This window comes from Lissotriton vulgaris, chromosome 10 (assembly GCF_964263255.1).
Source record: "Lissotriton vulgaris chromosome 10, aLisVul1.2, whole genome shotgun sequence".
Lineage (NCBI taxonomy): Eukaryota > Metazoa > Chordata > Amphibia > Caudata > Salamandridae > Lissotriton > Lissotriton vulgaris.
Window position 1 is genome coordinate 650,476,089 of NC_141698.1, and position 21,419 is coordinate 650,497,507.

Sequence of the window (21,419 nt, forward strand, 5' to 3'; positions counted from 1 at the left end):
TGTCGTTTACTGTGTAAACCACGACATTGACCCGCTGGATGCTTCCATTCAGAACATCATTTGTTACCTGTTCCATCTGTATCAATGCAATTTGGCGTATTCTTCCATCCGCATTCACCTGTCTGCTATGGCCGCATACCTCCAGAATAGGCAACACCTTTCACTTTTCAAGGTTCCTGCTATCAAGGCATTTCTGGAAGGACTCAAAAGGGTCATTCCACCACGGACACCACCAGCACCAGAATGGAACCTCAATGTGGTTCTTACAAGGCTGATGGGTCCTCCTTTTGAGCCACTGCACTCTTGTGAGCTTCAGTTTCTGACTTGGAAGGTGGCTTTCTTAGTAGCAATTACATCGCTACGGAGGGTTAGTGAGTTGCAGGCACTCACCATCCAAGAACCATTTTTCCAAGTACATGCTAACAGGTTGGTGCTCCGCACTAACCCTAAATTTCTACCCAAGGTTGTATCTCAATTCCACATAAACCAGACAATTGAGTTGCCAGTGTTTTTTCAAAACCCTGAGTCGCTGGCGGAGCGGATGCTCCACACCCTTGACGTTAAAAGAGCCTTAATGTACTACATTGACAGGACAAAGGATTTTCGAAAGACCAAGCAACTTTTCGTTGCATTAGCCTCACACCACAAGGGTAATGCTATTTCCAAAGCTGGTATCGCTAGGTGGATCGTGAAATGTATTCAGATCTGTTACGCTAAGGCTAAACGCACTCTCACTATTCCACCAAGAGCCCACTCCACCAGAAAGTTGGGGGCCTCTATGGCTTTCCTTGGGAACATTCCCTTAGAGGATATTTGTAGAGCAGCCACATGGTCTACCACACACACTTTTACTAAACATTACTGTGTAGACGTACACTCTAAACAGCAGGCAGCTGTTGGTCAGGCTGTTCTCAGAACACTTTTTCAAACTGCTACAGCTGGCACGGGCGGCCGCCGATAAGAGGGGGACTGCTATGTATTCTATGCACAGATATGAATTCAGCAGCCCACATGCCTCGAACTGCAAATGCTACTTACCAGTATGCATCTGTTCTTGGCATGTAGGGCTGCTGACATTCATATCGCCCGCCCTCCTCCCCGGCGCCTGTAGCAGCTGCAGTATTCATATATATATATGCTCATAGCATGGTCATCACTCACATAGTTCACTCCATCTCTGCCAATGGCTAAAAACAATCTGGGGATGGAGGCGATGCCCATGCGCACTGTAGTCCAGGGGAGGAGCCACCTATCTCGTGATACTTCGAAGACTCTTCCAGGACAACAATGTCCAATCATCCGGACCCAACACTAGGCGGCGATCTATGCACAGATATGAATGTCAGCAGCCCTACATGCCAAGAACAGATGCATACTGGTAAGTAGCATTTGCAATAAACACAATATAACATAACATAACATAACAAAATAAAATTGATGTTCAGAAATGCAATTATGAGTTCTGTGTCAGGCTACAAAACAGCTGTCTTTTCTTAATTTCCTCTCTGTGGATTTTAATGTAAGTATTTTGGGCAGTTAAATGTCAACGTAGGCAAGTGATTCAGTATGGGAACATCCAGCTACTAAATTTGATAACTCTGAGGATTTCGGTTTGTCTGTGGAAATCGTAGTCTAAACTACATACCAGGATATCAAGGCTTCTGGAGTGAGTTAGTGAGTAAGACCTTCACACCAGCAGAACATCTGCCACCTGATTGTCATACCTCTACACTGGCTTTTATTGAAACCAGTGGTACAGTATGCTGTCGTCTTGCTTCACCTGAAGTTACATTTTCTATGGCAGTGCTCATGGACTTAAAGCCAGTCTGGGTGGCTGAGATGCTCAGTGAAGGTGTGTGTTTCCACCCTTAAAAGCACATCACAGCCAGTATCTACTTTTGCAGCGTGAATCTTTCTGGATACACTATGCTGTGCATTATTCCGCCATCTAGTGGTTGGGTGCGGAATTCTAGCCTTCATTCTCTATTTTTTCGTAGCCCAAGTGAGCTTAGACATACCACCATTTGGTGTTCTTCGTGACGTCGACGTGCTTCCTCCTGAAGCTCCCACCTTTGGTTGCCATCTTCAGATTATTTTTTACGCCGTTGGGTCTGGATCGTTGTGGAGGAGTTCCAGAGTTTCATAAGAGGAATCGACAGAAAACGGGAAAAATCGCTAAAATAGAAGGTTATCATCGCACCCGACTACACACCAGGTAGCCGGGACTACTAAGGAGAAGTACATTTCGAGAGCTCGAAGTTCACATGAGAATGCGCACACAGGGCGCAGGAATGGACAAAACCCCCTTCAAGTTTTGCACCAGTCGCCACCACAAATACGGCAAGAAGGACCAGCATCTAGTCTGCAACCTCTGCCTGCCGCTCAACCACAACAGGGAGGACTGCAACGAGTGCTCGACGTTCACACCCAAGACCCTCAGAGTAAGAGAGAGGCAGAGAAGGACGAACCACACCATGCAGGGGCCACCTCCATCGCTCCGATACTTGGGCCTCTCCAGTGGAGAGGAGGACCACATCGCGGAAGGACCCGAGGCCTGCACATTTGTCGAAGTCCATAAGTAAACGTCAAAGGAGGTAAGAGTCGATGGCCCCCAAAATCTCCACCTACACTCGAAAGAGTGAGACAAAGTCCTCGAAGGAAACAGTGCTGTCGAAACTCTCGATGAAAGCAACTGCACTCAAGACAAAGAACCCAGTGTATCCTTCGAAAAGGACTCCTGGATGGCAACGGCCCACGAAATATCAAGGTAGTCATAGGAAGCCCATAAAAGGACTCCTCGATGCTGAGAAAGGAAGGGTTGACAACTGCGTCGACGACTGTGACTCGCTGAAACCCTCGATACCAAACAGGCTGCCGAGATAGAAAGGAAGAAAAGAAGGCTTTAGGCCGAAATGGCAAGCATCCTGCAGCGGAAGAAGGACTTCGACGACAAGATGAGTCAGTACACCATCCCGCCGAAGCCCGCGGCCGAGGTCCAAAGGGGCTTCGAAGACCCTGAACCGCTATAAAACGCCTGAACCGGTCAAAGAACAGGAAGAAGAGGTCCTGTATTACTTCGAGGGAGAAGGCGAGAAGGAACAGCTAAACTACCAGGACTCGACGTCCTCGGACGCGCAAGACTTAGAATGGCATGACCTCGATGCGGAAATGCCGGAAGAAGGACCCTTCGAGGTCTTCCCCAACAGACGATATAGGGTTCTATAATATGGTGGTCAAGAATGCTGCACAGATATAGGGGGTAAAATTGGAGGAGGAGAAACCCAAGGTTTGCTTTCTCCTGGAGACTCTCTTATCCACACAAACAAGAAGTCAATTCCTGCCCATGCTCCCTAGTGTGCTGGACCAGGGCAGAGAGGCTTTCAGGGAGCCAGCTATATGTAAGTCTGTAACCCCAAGAACAGGGAAGTACAAGCACTCCTCAAAGGACCCTGCATACATTTAAGGATCAGTGCCAGCCGATTCAATAATCAGTGCAACAGCTAGGAAAAGGCCCAAATGCAGGATCACCTCCTGACAAGGATAGTAGGAGAATGGACCTCATGGGGAGGAAGGTAGAACGGAGTGCGGCAATCCAATGGCTCATCGCCAACTCCAACGCCCTAATCCACAGACATGCATACCAGCACTGGGAAGAAGTAGGGCAACTCTTGAATCACTTACCGGAACAGTACCAGCAAATGGCAACCCACCTGGTAGAGGCGGGGAAAAACATGGCGAACACAGGTTTAAAGTCCGCCTTGGACGCAGCGGAGACGTCCAGCAGATAGATGATGATCGAGGTGACAGAGAGAAGGCACGCATGGCTTAGGATTTTGGGCATCAAGCCTAAGGTACAGAATAACATCCTGAAAACGCCCTTCAACGGAGAACAACTTTTTGGGACACCAGTTGACAAATTTAATTCAATTCAAGAAAGACAACGAAACTGCAAGGTCCATGGGAGCACTGCAGTTCAGAGGACTGAGCAGGGGTACGCCCTCAAGAAGGCCAAATGGTAGGGTAGGCACCCAACCAAGTACCTCGCACCAAACAAGGTTATCCAGGAAACTGCCAGTGACAGCTGCAACAGGGACAGCAGCAGCAGAACTGGCAGTAACAGCTATGGGGCCAGTCCTTTTAAGGCCGCTCAAACGGATGAGGACAGGCATAGAGAGGAGGGCAACAACCCACCTCCAAGTGACTTCGCCAAAAGACAGACACCCACCCAGATAACACCTCAAGGGGGGCATCCAAAGAGGAAAAAAGACCAAGAACAGTTTTCACAAATCAAGCATTCCCCGAACATATAACAGTAGGAGGCAGAATAAGGAACTTCCTCCAAGAATGGAAGAAGGTCACAATGGCCAAATGGATACTAAAGATCATTCAATACGGATACTGTATGGAACTGATAAAACAACTTCCAAATAAAAATCCAAGCAATAAGTCACACTAAGCAAAAGAACTTTCACTCTTGGTACTAGAGGCACATGAACTGCTCAACAAGGAGGCAATAGAGATAGTACCGCACAAGGAAAGAAACAAGAGTGTTTATTCCAACTACTTCCTTGTACCAAAGGTAGACGAAACACTAAAGCCTATCTTGGACTTACGGTTCTTAAACAAGTTCATAAGGACACAAAGATTCAAAATGACATCTCTGCAAGAAGTAATACCCCATGTAGAGGAAGGGGATTACATGGCAACTATAGATTTAAAGGACGCGTACTTACACATTCCATCAACAAAGGTCACAAACGCTTACTAAGATTTGTAATGAGCAAGACTCTCTACCGGTTCACAGTGCTCGCATTCGGGCTCAAATCAGCGCCAAGGGTGTTTTACAAAATGCCTGGCAGCAGTAGCAGTGCACCTAAGGTAGGCAGGGAATACATGTATACCCCTACCTCGATGACTGGCTGGTGAAAGCAAGCTCCTACAGCTAGTACAAACAACACATCCAGCAGGTGATACAAACACTAAACCAACTGGGTTTTTCAATCTATTGGGGAAAGTCATCAATAGAACCAGAACAGGTGAAGATCTTCTTAGGTTTAGAGATCAACACGGTACAAGCCAAGGTGTTCGCCTGCACAAAGAGGATTTTTGGCAATACTAAAGGAAACACATCTGCACCGTAAGGGGCATGTTCTGATAGTGAAGACTGTAAGCAAACTAAAAAGAATTATGGCGTCATGCATACACCTGGTCCCAAATATTCAACTCCACATGAGACCATTCCAGGAATGGATGCAGCAGCAATGGTAACAGGCAACAGTGAGTTGGGAAGATCTAGTGGTTGTCACACATGCAGTGCATCAGGAAATAGCATGGTGGAACGAGGAAAACGTATCACGAGGGAAACCATTCACACAACAAACTCCAACAATGACCATCACAACAGACGCCTCCCAGATGGGGTGGGGCAAACACATGAACAAACTCGAGGTGAGGGGGTTATGGTCGCAGCAGGATGTGATCAAGCACATCAACTACCTAAAACTAAAAACGGTGTGCCTAGCCTTAAAAGCCTTTCATAAGAAGCTGTACAGAAACAGGGTGTTGATCCAGATGGACAACACAACCAACATGTTCTACATCAACAAACAAGGTGGAACACAATCAGTAGCACTATCAGGGCTAGCACAGGAAATATGGACATGGGCCATTCCACTAAAAGTTAGACCTACTAGCAATACATCCCCCAGGGAAGGACAATGCGGAAGCAGACAGACTCAGCAAGCAGACGTCAGCATCCCACAAATGGGAGATCAACCAACAAGAAATACAGAGTATTCCGGAAGTGGGGGACACTCAAATAGACCTATTTGCAACACACCAAAATGCAAAACGCCAACAGTTTACATCCAGACCACCAGACCATCGGTCACAAGGGAATGCGCTATGGATAAGTTAGTCAAAGACATTTGCATACGCTTTCCTCCCGATACCACTGATACACAGGGTACTCAGCAAATGCAGGATCAGTAACATGTCACTAATACTAATAGCACCTCTGTGGGCCTGACAGTCCTGGTTCTCACAAATAGTGGAAATGGCGCAAGCACCAGCACTGATTCCCAAGAAGAAGGGACCTGTTAACAATGCAGAATGGAAGGGTGCTACACCCAGAGCCAGAGAGCCTCAGCCTAGCTGTATGGCTCCTGAAGACCTAGAATTTGCACACCTCAAACCACCAGCAAGCACAATGGCAGTGCTCAGGTAGGCAAGAAGGCCTACCACAAGAAAGTGCTAGTAGCAAAGTGGAAAAGATTCTCTGAATGGTGCATTAGGGAGAAACTGCAAAGGAGAATCGCAAGGGAATCGACAGTACTAAAATACTTAACGGATATACTACAAAGTAAACTGAGCTAAACATCCCTAAGGGTACACTTAGCTGCAATAGTGGCTTGCACAAGAGAAGAAACAGGGAAAAGTTTCTTCACCTCCCAAGTAGTAAAAAGATTTCTAGAAGGGGCAAAGAAAGTCGCACCTCCAAACAGAATGCCGGCACCAGCATGGAACCACAACGTAGTGCTAACTCAATTGATGAAGGCGCCATTTGAGCCTGTTCACAAGGCTACACTGCACATGCACACGCTAAAGACAGCCTTCTTAGTGGATATTCGGTAAACTGAATCGGCTTCGCCGCCAAAAGTCTCCACCCCCTAAAATGCCTTTCTTTGCGTTCCTTCATTGTTTAGCCTCCTAATTGGCCACACCCGCCTTTAAAAAAGGCGCGAGATTCAACTTAGGTTTCAGATACCTTTGGAAACCTGCCCTGTGAAGACTGCCGCCTCCACGCACAACACCGATAAATATCACCGGTACGTAAATGCGGTCAGAAACTAGATAGTATGTAGGTCGAAAACGGACGCAAATGATTTAAGATTCTAACTTCCCCTTTTTATTTTTGGGATACAGATTAAACTCAACCAGCCTTTCGTCCAGCCGCTGTTGACAAGCGAAGCTACGCCCTTAAAGCAAAGTTAGAATACCGGTATGTAAACGTGATTTACATCGAGATAGCTCGTCAATTGAGAAAAATCATTGTTAGCGCATTGCCGAGCCAATCTTTATTTAAAGTATTTTTGTAGCATAGACAGAATCTAATATCTATTTTCTTGCGCTTGTCATTAGTGAATCGCGTGAAATCCAAAGTGCAGACTACAATTATTCAAACGACGTCCGTCAACAACAAGACAGCATTGATATCCGTAAAAAGAATTAAAGAGTGAATCATTGTGCCAGTGAGGTATGTCAATACTGAGCTATGACTGCTTCACATTAGTTACAGCGGCACCGTTTTCAGATTTAAAGGCACCGGTGCTAAACTTTGTCTATCCCTTTATTTAGAGCTGGCATTTCCAGAAACGGGAACATGACATCCCGGCATCCGAAATAATAGGGAGAACGCGAAAAACAATTAAGCATTACATATTCCATCGGAAAAAGTTATACAACTTGGTAAGAAGAGCTTGATATACGTTAATAACACGACGTAATTGATCCACTTACATAAGACTGATATGCATTGTTTTGTATACAAATCCTACATAGGTGTCATTGAAAATCCGAACGTTTTATCCAATGCGACTTATTACATCCTGTGGAGGCGGTAGAACATTGGTTGTCTTAAAATCAGGTAAATTGTTTACGAAAACGAGTGAGTAAACAGAGACTTAAAGACAAAGAATTATAATAACATCTAAATATAAAAACATCTCTTTATCTCCTGAAGGTTTATCAAGTTATAAAGCCGAAATAATTAAGCAGAAATTCATTGAAACGCCTTGCATGTTTTCTAAAAACAACCTAAAGAATCTAATCTGAATTAAGCGTCAGCAATCTATTTTAAATTCGCTTTGAGAAGCTTACATTTGCAGGTAAGAAGAACCAAAAAATAACAAAATTAAAGATCTATTTATGGTTTCTGTGTTTTTAAAAAAAAGGTTTTCATTAGATATAAAATTAACAGCCTCTAAAAAAAGCTTTTTTAACAAAAGTTTCCTTTTATACATATTAAATAGGTATGAGGTAAAACAAGGTTAGAGAGCCTATTCCATTTCTTAATTAACGCTGTTATAATGAAACTCCACCCCACTCGATACAATTATCTGGCTTTCTTTCTCTATTCTGAAGGCTATTGTGCTGTTTATGTAGAGTGTTTGATTAATTCTCCTAAATCATTTATGTCATCACGAATCTCCAAATGACTATATCTGAATATTTGTTTGATTGTTTCCTTTAATCAAAGTTACTGTGCTGCTCATCCGGGTACTAGTCAGTGATACAATTATCTGGCTTTCTTTCTCTATTCTGAAAGCTATTGTGCTGTTTATTTAGAGATTTTGATTAATTCTCCTAAGTCTATGATCAATTGAATCACTGACTGGTGCCCGGATGAACAGCACAGTAGCTTTAGTAGCTCTATTCTGAAAGCTATTGTGCTGTTTATTTAGAGATTTTGATTAATTCTCCTAAATCATTTTTGTCATCACGAATCTCCAAATGACTACATCTGAATATTTGTTTGATTGTTTCCTTTAATCAAAGCTACTGTGCTGTTCATCCGGGTACTGGTCAGTGATTTAATTGATTATTTCTATGTCAAAAACTCACTAAACAATATATAAATAATGTAATATGCAATTGAGGCTTGATTATTCAATTACTTGCCATTTTTATAACTGAAATAGATTATCAAAAAGCTTTATGTCACATACTCATTGACCTAGATGTATTTAATACTGTGTTTGGTATGAACAACAAACTAAAGACTAAAGGGCATATAACAGCTAGAGTCAATGGAGAGATCTATTGGAAAATCAATTGAAATGTATGTCTTCATATTTTTTGATAATGTATTATCTCTTTGGTATACTATACCCATTATTATTTGTACATGCGACTTCTAAAATTTAGAGGCAGAAAGCACTAAAGGTCATTTTAAGGAGTGTACTTGAATGGATATGACACAATGGTTCCATAATCTAATATATCAGAAATCTTAAAAAATTCTCCATTAACAAGCTATGAAAACATAAATTTGTGAGTTGAAGTAGAGGCTAACGTTATCTTTTGCCTTCATTTTCGAGGTGTGAATATTGCCTTTATCAACAGGACAAAATAATCCGTTTTCTTACAGTTTCCCTTGTTTTAATTGTAATATTTTATTTGTAATAACATGAAAATGGTTAAAATTTGAATAGGAAAGGTCTTTTTACTCTGTTTATATCTTGTACTAAAACATGTTTTCACTTTCAGAAAAGTGTCTCCTGTCTTGATAAAGGCGCTGGACGCCGAAACGCGTTGACATACAACTAGACACACCATTTTTCGTAATTTGTAAAAGAAAACATTATGTGATTTTTAATGTTAATTTGTTGTTTATGAATTGTAATTTTATTGTATTGAAATTTATGTATTTTTTATATTGGTTTGCTTAAAAATAAAATTTATTTAGTATATATTCAAATAGTACAACTTTTATTGGAAACTGTACCTTCCTCATTTTTGTCCTGTGTCCATTGGGTAGGCAATTGTATAAAAATCTCCGCCTAGGTTGTTACCTTCCAGCATGCACACGCTAAAGACAGCCTTCTTAGTGGCTATCGCATCACTACGGAGAGTAAGTGAATTGCAAGCGCTAACACTTCAAGAGCCCTACCTGCAAATGCACAATGATAGGATTGTAATGAGAGCAGACCCTTACTTCATGCCAAAGGTGGTGTCACGATTCCACATCAATCAAACAATCCAAATACCTTGTTTTTTCCAAAAACCAGCCACAAGCACAGAAAGGGCACTACACACACTGGACGCCAGTGGGATGTAATGCTCTATATAGAAAGGACAAAGGAGTGCAGAAAGACAAAGCAGTGCTTTGTTTCCTATTCCAGCAGTTTTTTGGCACGACCAGTTGCCAAAAATACCATCGCACAGTGGATTGCACAAACCATAAAACTCTGCCACAAACAAGCAGGACAACTGTTACAAGGAGCAGCTCCTGCTCACTCTTCAAAGAAGAAAAGAGCTACGATTGCTTTTCTAGCTAACACACCAATTCAAGACATTTGCCAAGCTGCAACATGGTCTTCAGTGCACACGTTCACTAAGCACTACTTTGTAGATATCCAAATGAACAAGGAAGCGCAAGTGGGACAGAAGGTCTTACAATTCATATTCAGTAACCAGAGCTCATCTTCTACCCAGCCACCACAATAAGGACAAACCGCTACAAAGTCTATGCACAGAGAAGTGAATCAAGAAAGATTCATGCTGCAATGAGCAGAGGAATGATTAAGAGCTTCATCAATAAAGTAGATTCTCAAACATGAAATGCACCTCAATATTTGGCTTTCCATGTGATGAAATCACATGCCCAATTGTGGTGGAGATAAACCCATTCCAGCGCATTGTATATTGGAAGGACTTATACCAAACTTAATCAAGAGCAGTTATGTTCATGAAATGGAGCATCAAGGAGATTAACACTCCTGTCAAATGATAGACAATTATATTACATGGAGAAAACTAAAATGTGAGCTTCACATATATCCAAGAAACTTACCAAAATGAGAAGAAACCAGTAGAACTAACATATACCATGCATATTCGTGTTGTAAATCGGTAACTTGCTTGCAAATAAAAAGAATGGTGTTTCCATACTAATGTATAGAAATCTGAAACCTGCTATCATTGATGTGAAATCAGATGGCCAAGGACAATTGGTATTTGCCACTGCTGACACTAAAAACGTAATATAAAAGGCAATTAACATCTATGCTCTACAGTTGTAGATGCATGCTTTTGGAAAACGATTCTAAAGAAAAATAAGTTAACTATTCACAAAATGTACTTGAATATGGGGGGAGATTGAAACACCTTTCTTGATGGCCTACCTGAGAAGAGATAAATCCGAAATGGGTTCTAAATGTCGGTCAGGAGTGTAATTATACATGAAAAGTTTACAGACATGTGACGCATACCGTATCCAGATGCAAAGGCCTTCACTTTTTTCTGTCATCACTATAATTAATTTAGGAAGGTTTGCGGACTATCTTTTCACAAGCAAGAGCACTGCTCAGTGCAGTAAATTCACAGCGATCCAATTAGTCCTTTCAGACCACGCCTCCATATCTCTACTTTTGATGTACAAGCGGAGACCAACACCACCTCAAAGTGGCGCCTCAGTACTTCTCTACTGAAACAAGCTTGACCTTGTACAGCATCTTAAAACTATACTGCGAGGAGAAAGGATGGACCTTTTGCGATGGAAAGAAGCTTTAAAACAATCCAAACATTTGCTGGAATACATTGCAAGGTTGCAGAGCCAGTTCATTCAAGATATTCTCTCAACAACATCTACATCACTCATGAAGTTAAAGTTGGATTTCAACAAACGATGCACTGTGGTGGCTGATTATATCTTTATAATCTTTAACACCATGTGGTTGGAAGCAAAGGGTATAAGCTGCTAGCCAACTACCTGAAGTTAAAGAGTGAGATGAGCAAAATGACAGACGCTTCTCGTATTGAAATGAAGCACACATTAAGGAACTCGTGAAAGATGGCCTGTTGCACTGGCACAGTTTGCAAACAAACCTACCAGAACTAAGGACCGGAATAGCATTAAAGTTGTTTCAATTGTCGGTGCACTACTCTTAGCTCATGCAGACTGTACAGAGACGACATAACACAGGCTGGTGCAACCCCTGTATCTTAGGGGGGCCCAATCCTTCAGGGGGCCTCCTACTCATTGGAGGGCCTCCATTGAGCTCAAGACCAATGAATATATGCGAGATATGAGACATTCAGACGTCCTTCATCCCATCCTGCAAAGCCGGCCCATTATTTTGTTACGCCACTGAGCAGACATGACTACTATACTACATTATATATTGAAGCAAGGTGTAGAACATCATTTATTGCAAGAAGCTAAGGAAATACGGGGAAGTAGCAGAAAGACACTTAAGGAATATAGTTGTGCTTTGAGGAACACCAGACATGTGTTTGTTCTCCAAATGAAAGACAAAGTATTACCAAGTGTGCATTGAGTTGCCCGCAAACACAGTGCAAGGGAGATATTCTATGGGTAAGTTGCTCCAAAATCATTATATGAGTTTGTCACCAGGCCTGCTTTCGGTGAATATCTCTTGAGAAGATTGAAACGTTTCACAATGCTGATTGGTCACAGTACACCTACGTTAGCATGACAAACCTTATTCGTACAGCTGCTTACGGTGTTCATCAGACTTTGTATGAGATAAAAAATATGCCAGGTTGCTTACAGTCAGGGGGTATCACACATCAGTTTACCTAGCGCATTGCGCCTGAAGTTTTAGAATTTGGGCATCCTATTTTTTTTTCAAAAACATGATAATAGGCTTTAAAGGATACCAAATGACCAAACACAAAACATTGCCATTCACTTAAAATGAAGCAGTTTGTGGTTTGGGCATCTTGTTGTTACATTGCTTGGTAAAGGATATTTTCATGTCTGTATGCTTTCTGATAGGGACAAATCTCCTGTAGATATGTATTAAAGTGCACTGTGAACACATTAGCATTTTCAGAAAGACTAAAGACCACTGACCTGTGTTTAAGATCACTCAGGTTAAAGTACTCCCAGAAGGATGCAGTAGGATTCTATTACCAGAGGTTAAAATGGTTCTTTAATATGTTTTCATACTACTGCTGTCTTGCACCAGCTATCTACATTAAACCCTTCATGCCACTCTACTCAAAGGATGTTTGCATTGCAGATTTATGCTGCAAAAGAAATATGCTTAAGTTTAACAATATCTTGGAGCTTGCCCTGTTGTAGAGTAAGAGGTGAACCACCCAACCTCCCTGTGAGTTTGAGCAATAACCATAATAACGCTTACAATAACACAATTTAAAAATGTTGCTGCTGCTTAGTACATTGCGTATAAAGTAAAAAAAAGATGCAATGATCATATCAGCTACTGGATGAAAGTATACAACATGTGAAACTATATGTAGTATAAGCTTCTAGATTATTGTTACAGGTAAGTGACTCTTATTTCATAATTTAATGCCTATTGTTTCTTTTATAGTTAGGTTTACATACTGTTAAAACAGAAGAAGAAAATAAAGAGGAATCTGATGAAGAGGAAGAGGACGATGAGAGGTCAGGCAGAATACGCTTTATAACTGAACGCAAAGAAGGGACAATTATTAGGCTTTCTGAAGCAGCCAGAGAGAGAAGAAACATTCCAGAAACTTTGGGTGAGAGGCTTTGACTATATTTTTTGGGGGTAGGAGAAGCGGCTGAACCTGCTGGTGGGATGTTAAGCTTATAATAGTCTAAAGTTTTGCATAATGGTTTTGATGTTTTTACATACTTCACCTTGAATTGCATACTTAGTACTTAAGAATTAAATACTTTCTTGGGAATTATTTGCTGATCATCATGCAATTAATGTTAAATCAATTGTTCACCTGTAGATTTTGGAATGCATGTTTAGTTGAAATTTCTTGCCTCATTATGTTTAACATGGTACTTGGGGTTAGACACTAATGGTTGGCGAAATTGTCATTTTTCGCCTGTGAAATGCCATAAAAAAAGGTGAATTACCTTTTTAAGGCAAAATACTGTTTGCTAGTATCTCCTGTGAATTTGTTTTTCTGCCAAGCGCGCACTTCTGGTAAAAGTCCTATGAGATACTGGCATGAAACTGGTTTGGAGACTGATTGGCTTTTAGTGTAAAAATTATACAGATTTGCTTAATGCGAAATTGCAAGTAATTGCAGGATTTTCCTTGATTTTGTCAGCATAATTAAAATTTCTCCCAGGCCAAGTAGAAACCAACACTAGGATTCTAGCACATTATTCTTAGAACTTCATGAAAGGGTATATTTTTACTGGTATAGCTCCAGCATGCATCTTGTTTTTAGGGCTCGCCTGCTGATGCGCTTGCACATAGCTGGCGAGCTATATTGTGGCTTAAACAGAGCTTAACCATCTCGGCGTTAGGGCTCGTCTGCTGATAAGCTTGCACATAGCTGGCGAGCTATATTGTGGCTTAAACAGAGCTTAACCATCTCGGCGACTAGTTGCAGTGCCCTAAAGCACATGCACATCAAAGCCACCAGCCTCCTCAGGCATCTCAAGCTTCCCCCAGCCGGCATTTCTCCTCACCTAATTATTCACTGCACGGCCGGCCGGCACATCAAAGGCTGCTGCTCCTGGCCCCTATTCTTCCCTTCTTGCCTCTCCCCGCCCCCCACCACAGCAATGCAGAGGGCTTGTTTATATTGCAGCCTAACCATCTCGCACGCTGCTCTTGAAACAATAACCATTATTGGTCATGATATAATTAAACGCTCTAATTTTATCAGGGCCACACAGAATTTTATAAAGTCTTTTGCTACCATTTTCGTTTTATGCTGATTGCTATGTTACACCTTTCACATGCTGGCGATTTGCTTCAAAGGAATACATTCATCCTGAATCCCGTTACTAGAGCTTTCTCCTCTTCTGCTATATATGGGTTTTAGTTGAGTTTCATTGATCTCTTTTACTAATGATTTAAAAAAGTGACACCCACCACACAGCTCCACCTACACAGTTCCACCGATGCACCCACCACACAGTTCCACCGATGCACCCACCACACAGCTCCACCGATGCACCCACCACACAGCTCCACCGAGGCACCCACCACACAGCTCCACCGATGCACCCACCACACAGCTCCACCGATGCACCCACCACACAGCTCCACCCATGCACCCACCACACAGCTCCACCCATGCACCCACCACACAGCTCCACCCATGCACCCACCACACAGCTCCACCGATGCACCCACCACACAGCTCCACCGATGCACCCACCACACAGCTCCACCGATGCACCCACCACACAGCTCCACCGATGCACCCACCACACAGCTCCACCGAGGCACCCACCACACAGCTCCACCGATGCACCCACCACACAGCTCCACCGATGCACCCACCACACAGCTCCACCCATGCACCCACCACACAGCTCCACCCATGCACCCACCACACAGCTCCACCCATGCACCCACCACACAGCTCCACCTATGCACCCACCACACAGCTCCACCGATGCACCCACCACACAGCTCCACCCATGCACCCACCACACAGCTCCACCCATGCACCCACCACACAGCTCCACCCATGCACCAACCACACAGCTCCACCTATGCACCCACCACACAGCTCCACCTATGCACCCACCACACAGCTCCACCTATGCACCCACCACACAGCTCCACCTATGCACCCACCACACAGCTCAACAGATGTACCCACCACACAGCTCAACAGATGTACCCACCACACAGCTCCACCGAAGCACCCACCACACAGCTCCACCGATGCACCCACCACACAGCTCCACCGATGCACCCACCACCCAGCTCCACCGATGCACCCACCACAAGGCTTCACCGATGCACCCACCACACAGCTTCACCGATGCACCCACCACACAGTTTCACCGATGCACCAACCACACAGCTCCAGCGATGCAGCCACCACACAGCTCCAGCGATGCAGCCACCACACAGCTCCAGCGATGCAGCCACCACACAGCTCCAGCGATGCAGCCACCACACAGCTCCAGCGATGCAGCCACCACACAGCTCCACCGACATAGCTCCACCAATGCACCCACTACACAGCTCCACCGATGCACCCACCACCCAGCTCCACGGATGCACCCACCACCCAGCTTCACCGATGCACCCACCACCCAGCTCCACCGAGGCACCCACCACACAGCTCCACCGATGCACCCACCATACAGCTCCACCGATGCACCCACCACGCAGCTCCACCGATGCACCCACCACCCAGCTCCACCGATGCACCCACCACGCAGCTCCACCGATGCACCCACCACGCAGCTCCACCGATGCACCCACCACGCAGCTCCACCGATGCACCCACCACGCAGCTCCACCGATGCACCCACCACCCAGCTCCACCGATGCACCCACCACGCAGCTCCACCGATGCACCCACCACGCAGCTCCACTGATGCACCCACCACAGAGCTCTACCGATGCACCCACCACCCAGCTCTACCGATGCACCCACCACACAGCTCCACTGACACCGCTCTACCGATACACCCACCACACAGCTCCACTGATGCAACCACCACACAGCTCCACCGACACAGCTCCACTGATGCAACCACCACACAGCTCCACTGATGCAACCACCACACAGCTCCACTGATGCAACCACCACACAGCTCCACTGATGCAACCACCACACAGCTCCACTGATGCAACCACCACACAGCTCCACTGATGCAACCACCACACAGCTCCACTGATGCAACCACCACACAGCTCCACTGATGCAACCACCACACAGCTCCACTGACACAGCTCCACCGATGCACCCACCACAGAGCTCCACAGATAACCCCACTACACAGCTCCACTGACACACCCAAGACATAGCTCCACCGAGGCACCCACCACACAGCTCTACCTATGCACCCACCACACAGCTCCACCGAGGCACCCACCACACAGCTCCACCGAGGCACCCACCACACAGCTCCACAGAGGCACCTACCACACAGCTCCACCGATGCACCCACCACACAGCTCCACCGATGCACCCACCACACAGCTCCACCGATGCACCCACCACACAGCTCCACCGATGCACCCACCACACAGCTCCACCGATGCACCCACCACGCAGCTCCACCGATGCACCCACCACGCAGCTCCACTGATGCACCCACCACAGAGCTCTACCGATGCACCCACCACCCAGCTCTACCGATGCACCCACCACACAGCTCCACTGACACCGCTCTACCGATACACCCACCACACAGCTCCACTGATGCAACCACCACACAGCTCCACCGACACAGCTCCACCGATGCACCCGCCACACAGCTCCACTGATGCACCCGCCACACAGCTCCACTGATGCAACCACCACACAGCTCCACTGATGCAACCACCACACAGCTCCACTGATGCAACCACCACACAGCTCCACTGATGCAACCACCACACAGCTCCACTGATGCAACCACCACACAGCTCCACTGATGCAACCACCACACAGCTCCACTGATGCAACCACCACACAGCTCCACTGACACAGCTCCACCGATGCACCCACCACAGAGCTCCACAGATAACCCCACTACACAGCTCCACTGACACACCCAAGACATAGCTCCACCGAGGCACCCACCACACAGCTCTACCTATGCACCCACCACACAGCTCCACCGAGGCACCCACCACACAGCTCCACCGAGGCACCCACCACACAGCTCCACCGAGGCACCCACCACACAGCTCCACAGAGGCACCTACCACACAGCTCCACCGATGCACCCACCACACAGCTCCACCGATGCCCCCACCAATAAGCTCCACAGATGCCCCCACCACACAGCTCCACTGATGCACCCACCACACAGCTCCACTGATGCACCCACCACACAGCTCCACCGAAGCACCCACCACACAGCTCCACCAAAGCACCCACCACACAGCTCCACCGAAGCACCCACCACACAGCTCCACCGATGCACCCACCACACAGCTCCACCGAGTCACACACCACACAGCTCCACCGAGTCACCCACCACACAGCTCCACCGATGCACCCACCACACAGCTTCACCGATGCACCCACCACACAGCTTCACCGATGCACCCACCATACAGCTTCACCGATGCACCCACCACACAGCTTAACCGATGCACCCACCACACAGCTCCAGCGATGCAGCCACCACACAGCTCCACCGACACATCTCCACCGATGCACCCACCACACAGCTCCACCGATGCACCCACCACACAGCTCCACCGATGCACCCACCACACAGCTCCGCAGATGCCCCCACTACACAGCTCCACCGATGCCCCCACTACACAGCTCCACCGCTGTACCCACCACACAGCTCCCCCGAGGCACCCACCACACAGCTCCACCGAGGCACCCACCACACAGCTCCGCAGATGCCCCCACTACACAGCTCCACCGATGCACCCACCACACAGCTCCGAGGCACCCACCACACAGCTCCACCGACCGCTCCACTGATGCACCCACCACACAGCTCCACTGATGCAACCACCACACAGCTCCACCGACACCGCTCCACCGATGCACCCACCACACAGCTCCACTGATGCAACCACCACACAGCTCCACCAACACAGCTCCACCGATGCACCCACCACAGAGCTCCACAGATGCCCCCACCAATAAGCTCCACAGATGCCCCCACCACACAGCTCCACTGATGCACCCACCACACAGCTCCACTGATGCACCCACCACACAGCTCCACCGAAGCACCCACCACACAGCTCCACCAAAGCACCCACCACACAGCTCCACCGAAGCACCCACCACACAGCTCCACCGATGCACCCACCACACAGCTCCACCGATGCACTCACCACACAGCTCCACCGATGCACCCACCACAGAGCTCCAGCGTCGCAGCCACCACACAGCTCCACCGACACAGCTCCACCGATGCACCCACCACACAGCTCCACCGATGCACCCACCACACAGCTCCACCGATGCACCCACCATACAGCTCCACCGACACAGCTCCACCGATGCACCCACCACACAGATCCACCGATGCACCCACCACACAGCTCCACCGATGCACCCACCACACAGCTCCACCGATGCACCCACCACACAGCTCCACCGATGCACCCACCACACAGCTCCACTGATGCACCCCCCACACTGCTCCACCGATGCACCCACCACACAGCTCCACCGATGCACCCACCACCCAGCTCCACAGATGCACCCACCACCCAGCTCCACAGATGCACCCACCACCCAGCTCCGATGCACCCACCGCACAGCTTCACCGATGCACCCACCGCACAGCTTCACAGATGCACCCACCACACAGCTCCAGCGATGCAGCCACCACACAGCTCCACCAACACAGCTCCACCAATGCACCCACCACACAGCTCCACCGATGCACCCACCACACAGCTCCACCGAGGCTCCCACCACACAGCTCCACCGAGGCTCCCACCACACAGCTCCACCGAGGCTCCCACCACACAGCTCCACCGAGGCTCCCACCACACAGCTCCACCGATCGCACCCACCACACAGCTCCACCGATGCACCCACCACACAGCTCCACCGATGCACCCACCACACAGCTCCACCGATGCACCCACCACACAACTCCACCTATGCACCCACCACACAGCTCCACCTATGCACCCACCACACAGCTCCACCTATGCACCCACCACACAGCTCAACAGATGTACCCACCACACAGCTTCACCGATGCACCCACCACACAGCTCCACCGATGCACCCACCACACAGCTCCACCGATGCACCCACCACCCAGCTCCACCGCGGCACCCACCACACAGCTCCACCGATGCACCCACCACACAGCTCCATCGATGCACCCACCACCCAGCTCCACCGATGCACCCACCACCCAGCTCCACCGATGCACCCACCACCCAGCTCCACCGATGCACCCACCACCCAGCTCCACCGATGCACCCACCACACAGCTTCACCGATGCACCCACCACACAGCTTCACCGATGCACCCACCACACAGCTTCACCGGTGCACCCACCACACAGCTCCAGCGATGCAGCCACCACACAGCTCCACCGACACAGCTCCACCAACACACCCACCACACAGCTCCACCAACACACCCACCACACAGCTCCACCGAGGCACCCACCACACAGCTCCACCGAGGCACCCACCACACAGCTCCACCGAGGCACCCACCACACAGCTCCACCTATGCACCCACCACACAGCTCCACCTATGCACCCACCACACAGCTCCACCGAGGCACCCACCACACAGCTCCACCGAGGCACCCACCACACAGCTCCACCGAGGCACCCACCACACAGCTCCACAGAGGCACCCACCAAACAGCTCCACCGATGCACCCACCACACAGCTCCACCGATGCACCCACCACACAGCTCCACCGATGCACCCACCACACAGCTCCACCGATGCACCCACCACACAGCTCCACCGATGCACCCACCACACAGCTCCACCGATGCACCCACCACACAGCTCCACCGATGCACCCACCACACAGCTCCACCGATGCACCCACCACACAGCTCCACCGATGCACCCACCACCGATGCACCCACCACACAGCTCCGCAGATGCCCCCACTACACAGCTCCACCGATGCACCCACCATACAGCTCCACCGATGCACCCACCACACAGCTCCACCGATGCACCCACCACACAGCTCCACCGAGTCACCCACCACACAGCTCCACCGAGTCACCCACCACACAGCTCCACCGAGTCACCCACCACACAGCTCCACCGAGTCACCCACCACACAGCTCCACCGATGCACCCACCACACAGCTCCACCGATGCACCCACCACACAGCTTCACCGATGCACCCACCACACAGCTTCACTGATGCACCCACCACACAGCTTCACTGATGCACCCACCACACAGCTTAACCGATGCACCCACCACACAGCTCCAGCGATGCAGCCACCACACAGCTCCACCGACACATCTCCACCGATGCACCCACCACACAGCTCCACCGATGCACCCACCACACAGCTCCACCGAGGCACCCACCACACAGCTCAACCGATGTACCCACCACACAGCTCCACCGATGCACCCACCACACAGCTCCACCGATGCACCCACCACACAGCTCCGCAGATGCCTCCACTACACAGCTCCACCGATGCACCCACCGCACAGCTCCACCACTGTACCCACGACACAGCTCCACCAACACACAGCTCCACCGAGGCACCCACCACACAGCTCCGCAGATGCCCCCACTACACAGCTCCACCGATGCACCCACCACACAGCTCCACCGCTGTACCCACCACACAGCTCCAACGAGGCACCCGCCACACAGCTCCACCGACCGCTCCACTGATGCACCCACCACACAGCTCCACTGATGCAACCACCACACAGCTTTACCGACACCGCTCCACCGATGCACCCACCACACAGCTCCACTGATGCAACCACCACACAGCTCCACCGACACAGCTCCACCGATGCACCCCCACAGATCTCCACAGATGCCCCCACCACCCAGCTCCACTGATGCACCCACCAGCCAGCTCCACAGATGCACCCACCACCCAGCTCCACAGATGCACCCACCTCCACCGATGCACCCACAACACAGCTCCACTGATGCACCCACCACCCAGCTCCACCGATGCACCCACCACACAGCTCCACCGATGCTCCAACTGAGCTCCACCAATGCACCCACCACACAGCTCTACCTACACAGCTCCACCGATGCACTCACCACACAGCTCCACCGATGCACCCACTGCACATCTCCAC

At 48.5% G+C, this 21,419-nt stretch overlaps 1 protein-coding gene across 1 annotated transcript in view; it reads left to right on the forward strand.

The window, feature by feature from the left end:
• The first annotated feature begins 2,291 nt into the window (after positions 1-2,291).
• The window catches only part of RBM33 (RNA binding motif protein 33), a 551,296-nt gene continuing 532,168 nt past the window's right edge, over positions 2,292-21,419 (forward strand). The window contains exons 1-2 of the mRNA XM_086939808.1: positions 2,292-2,441; positions 13,083-13,254. Of these exons, the coding sequence (XP_086795934.1) occupies positions 2,292-2,441; positions 13,083-13,254 (322 nt within the window). The remainder of the gene's footprint in view (positions 2,442-13,082; positions 13,255-21,419) is intronic.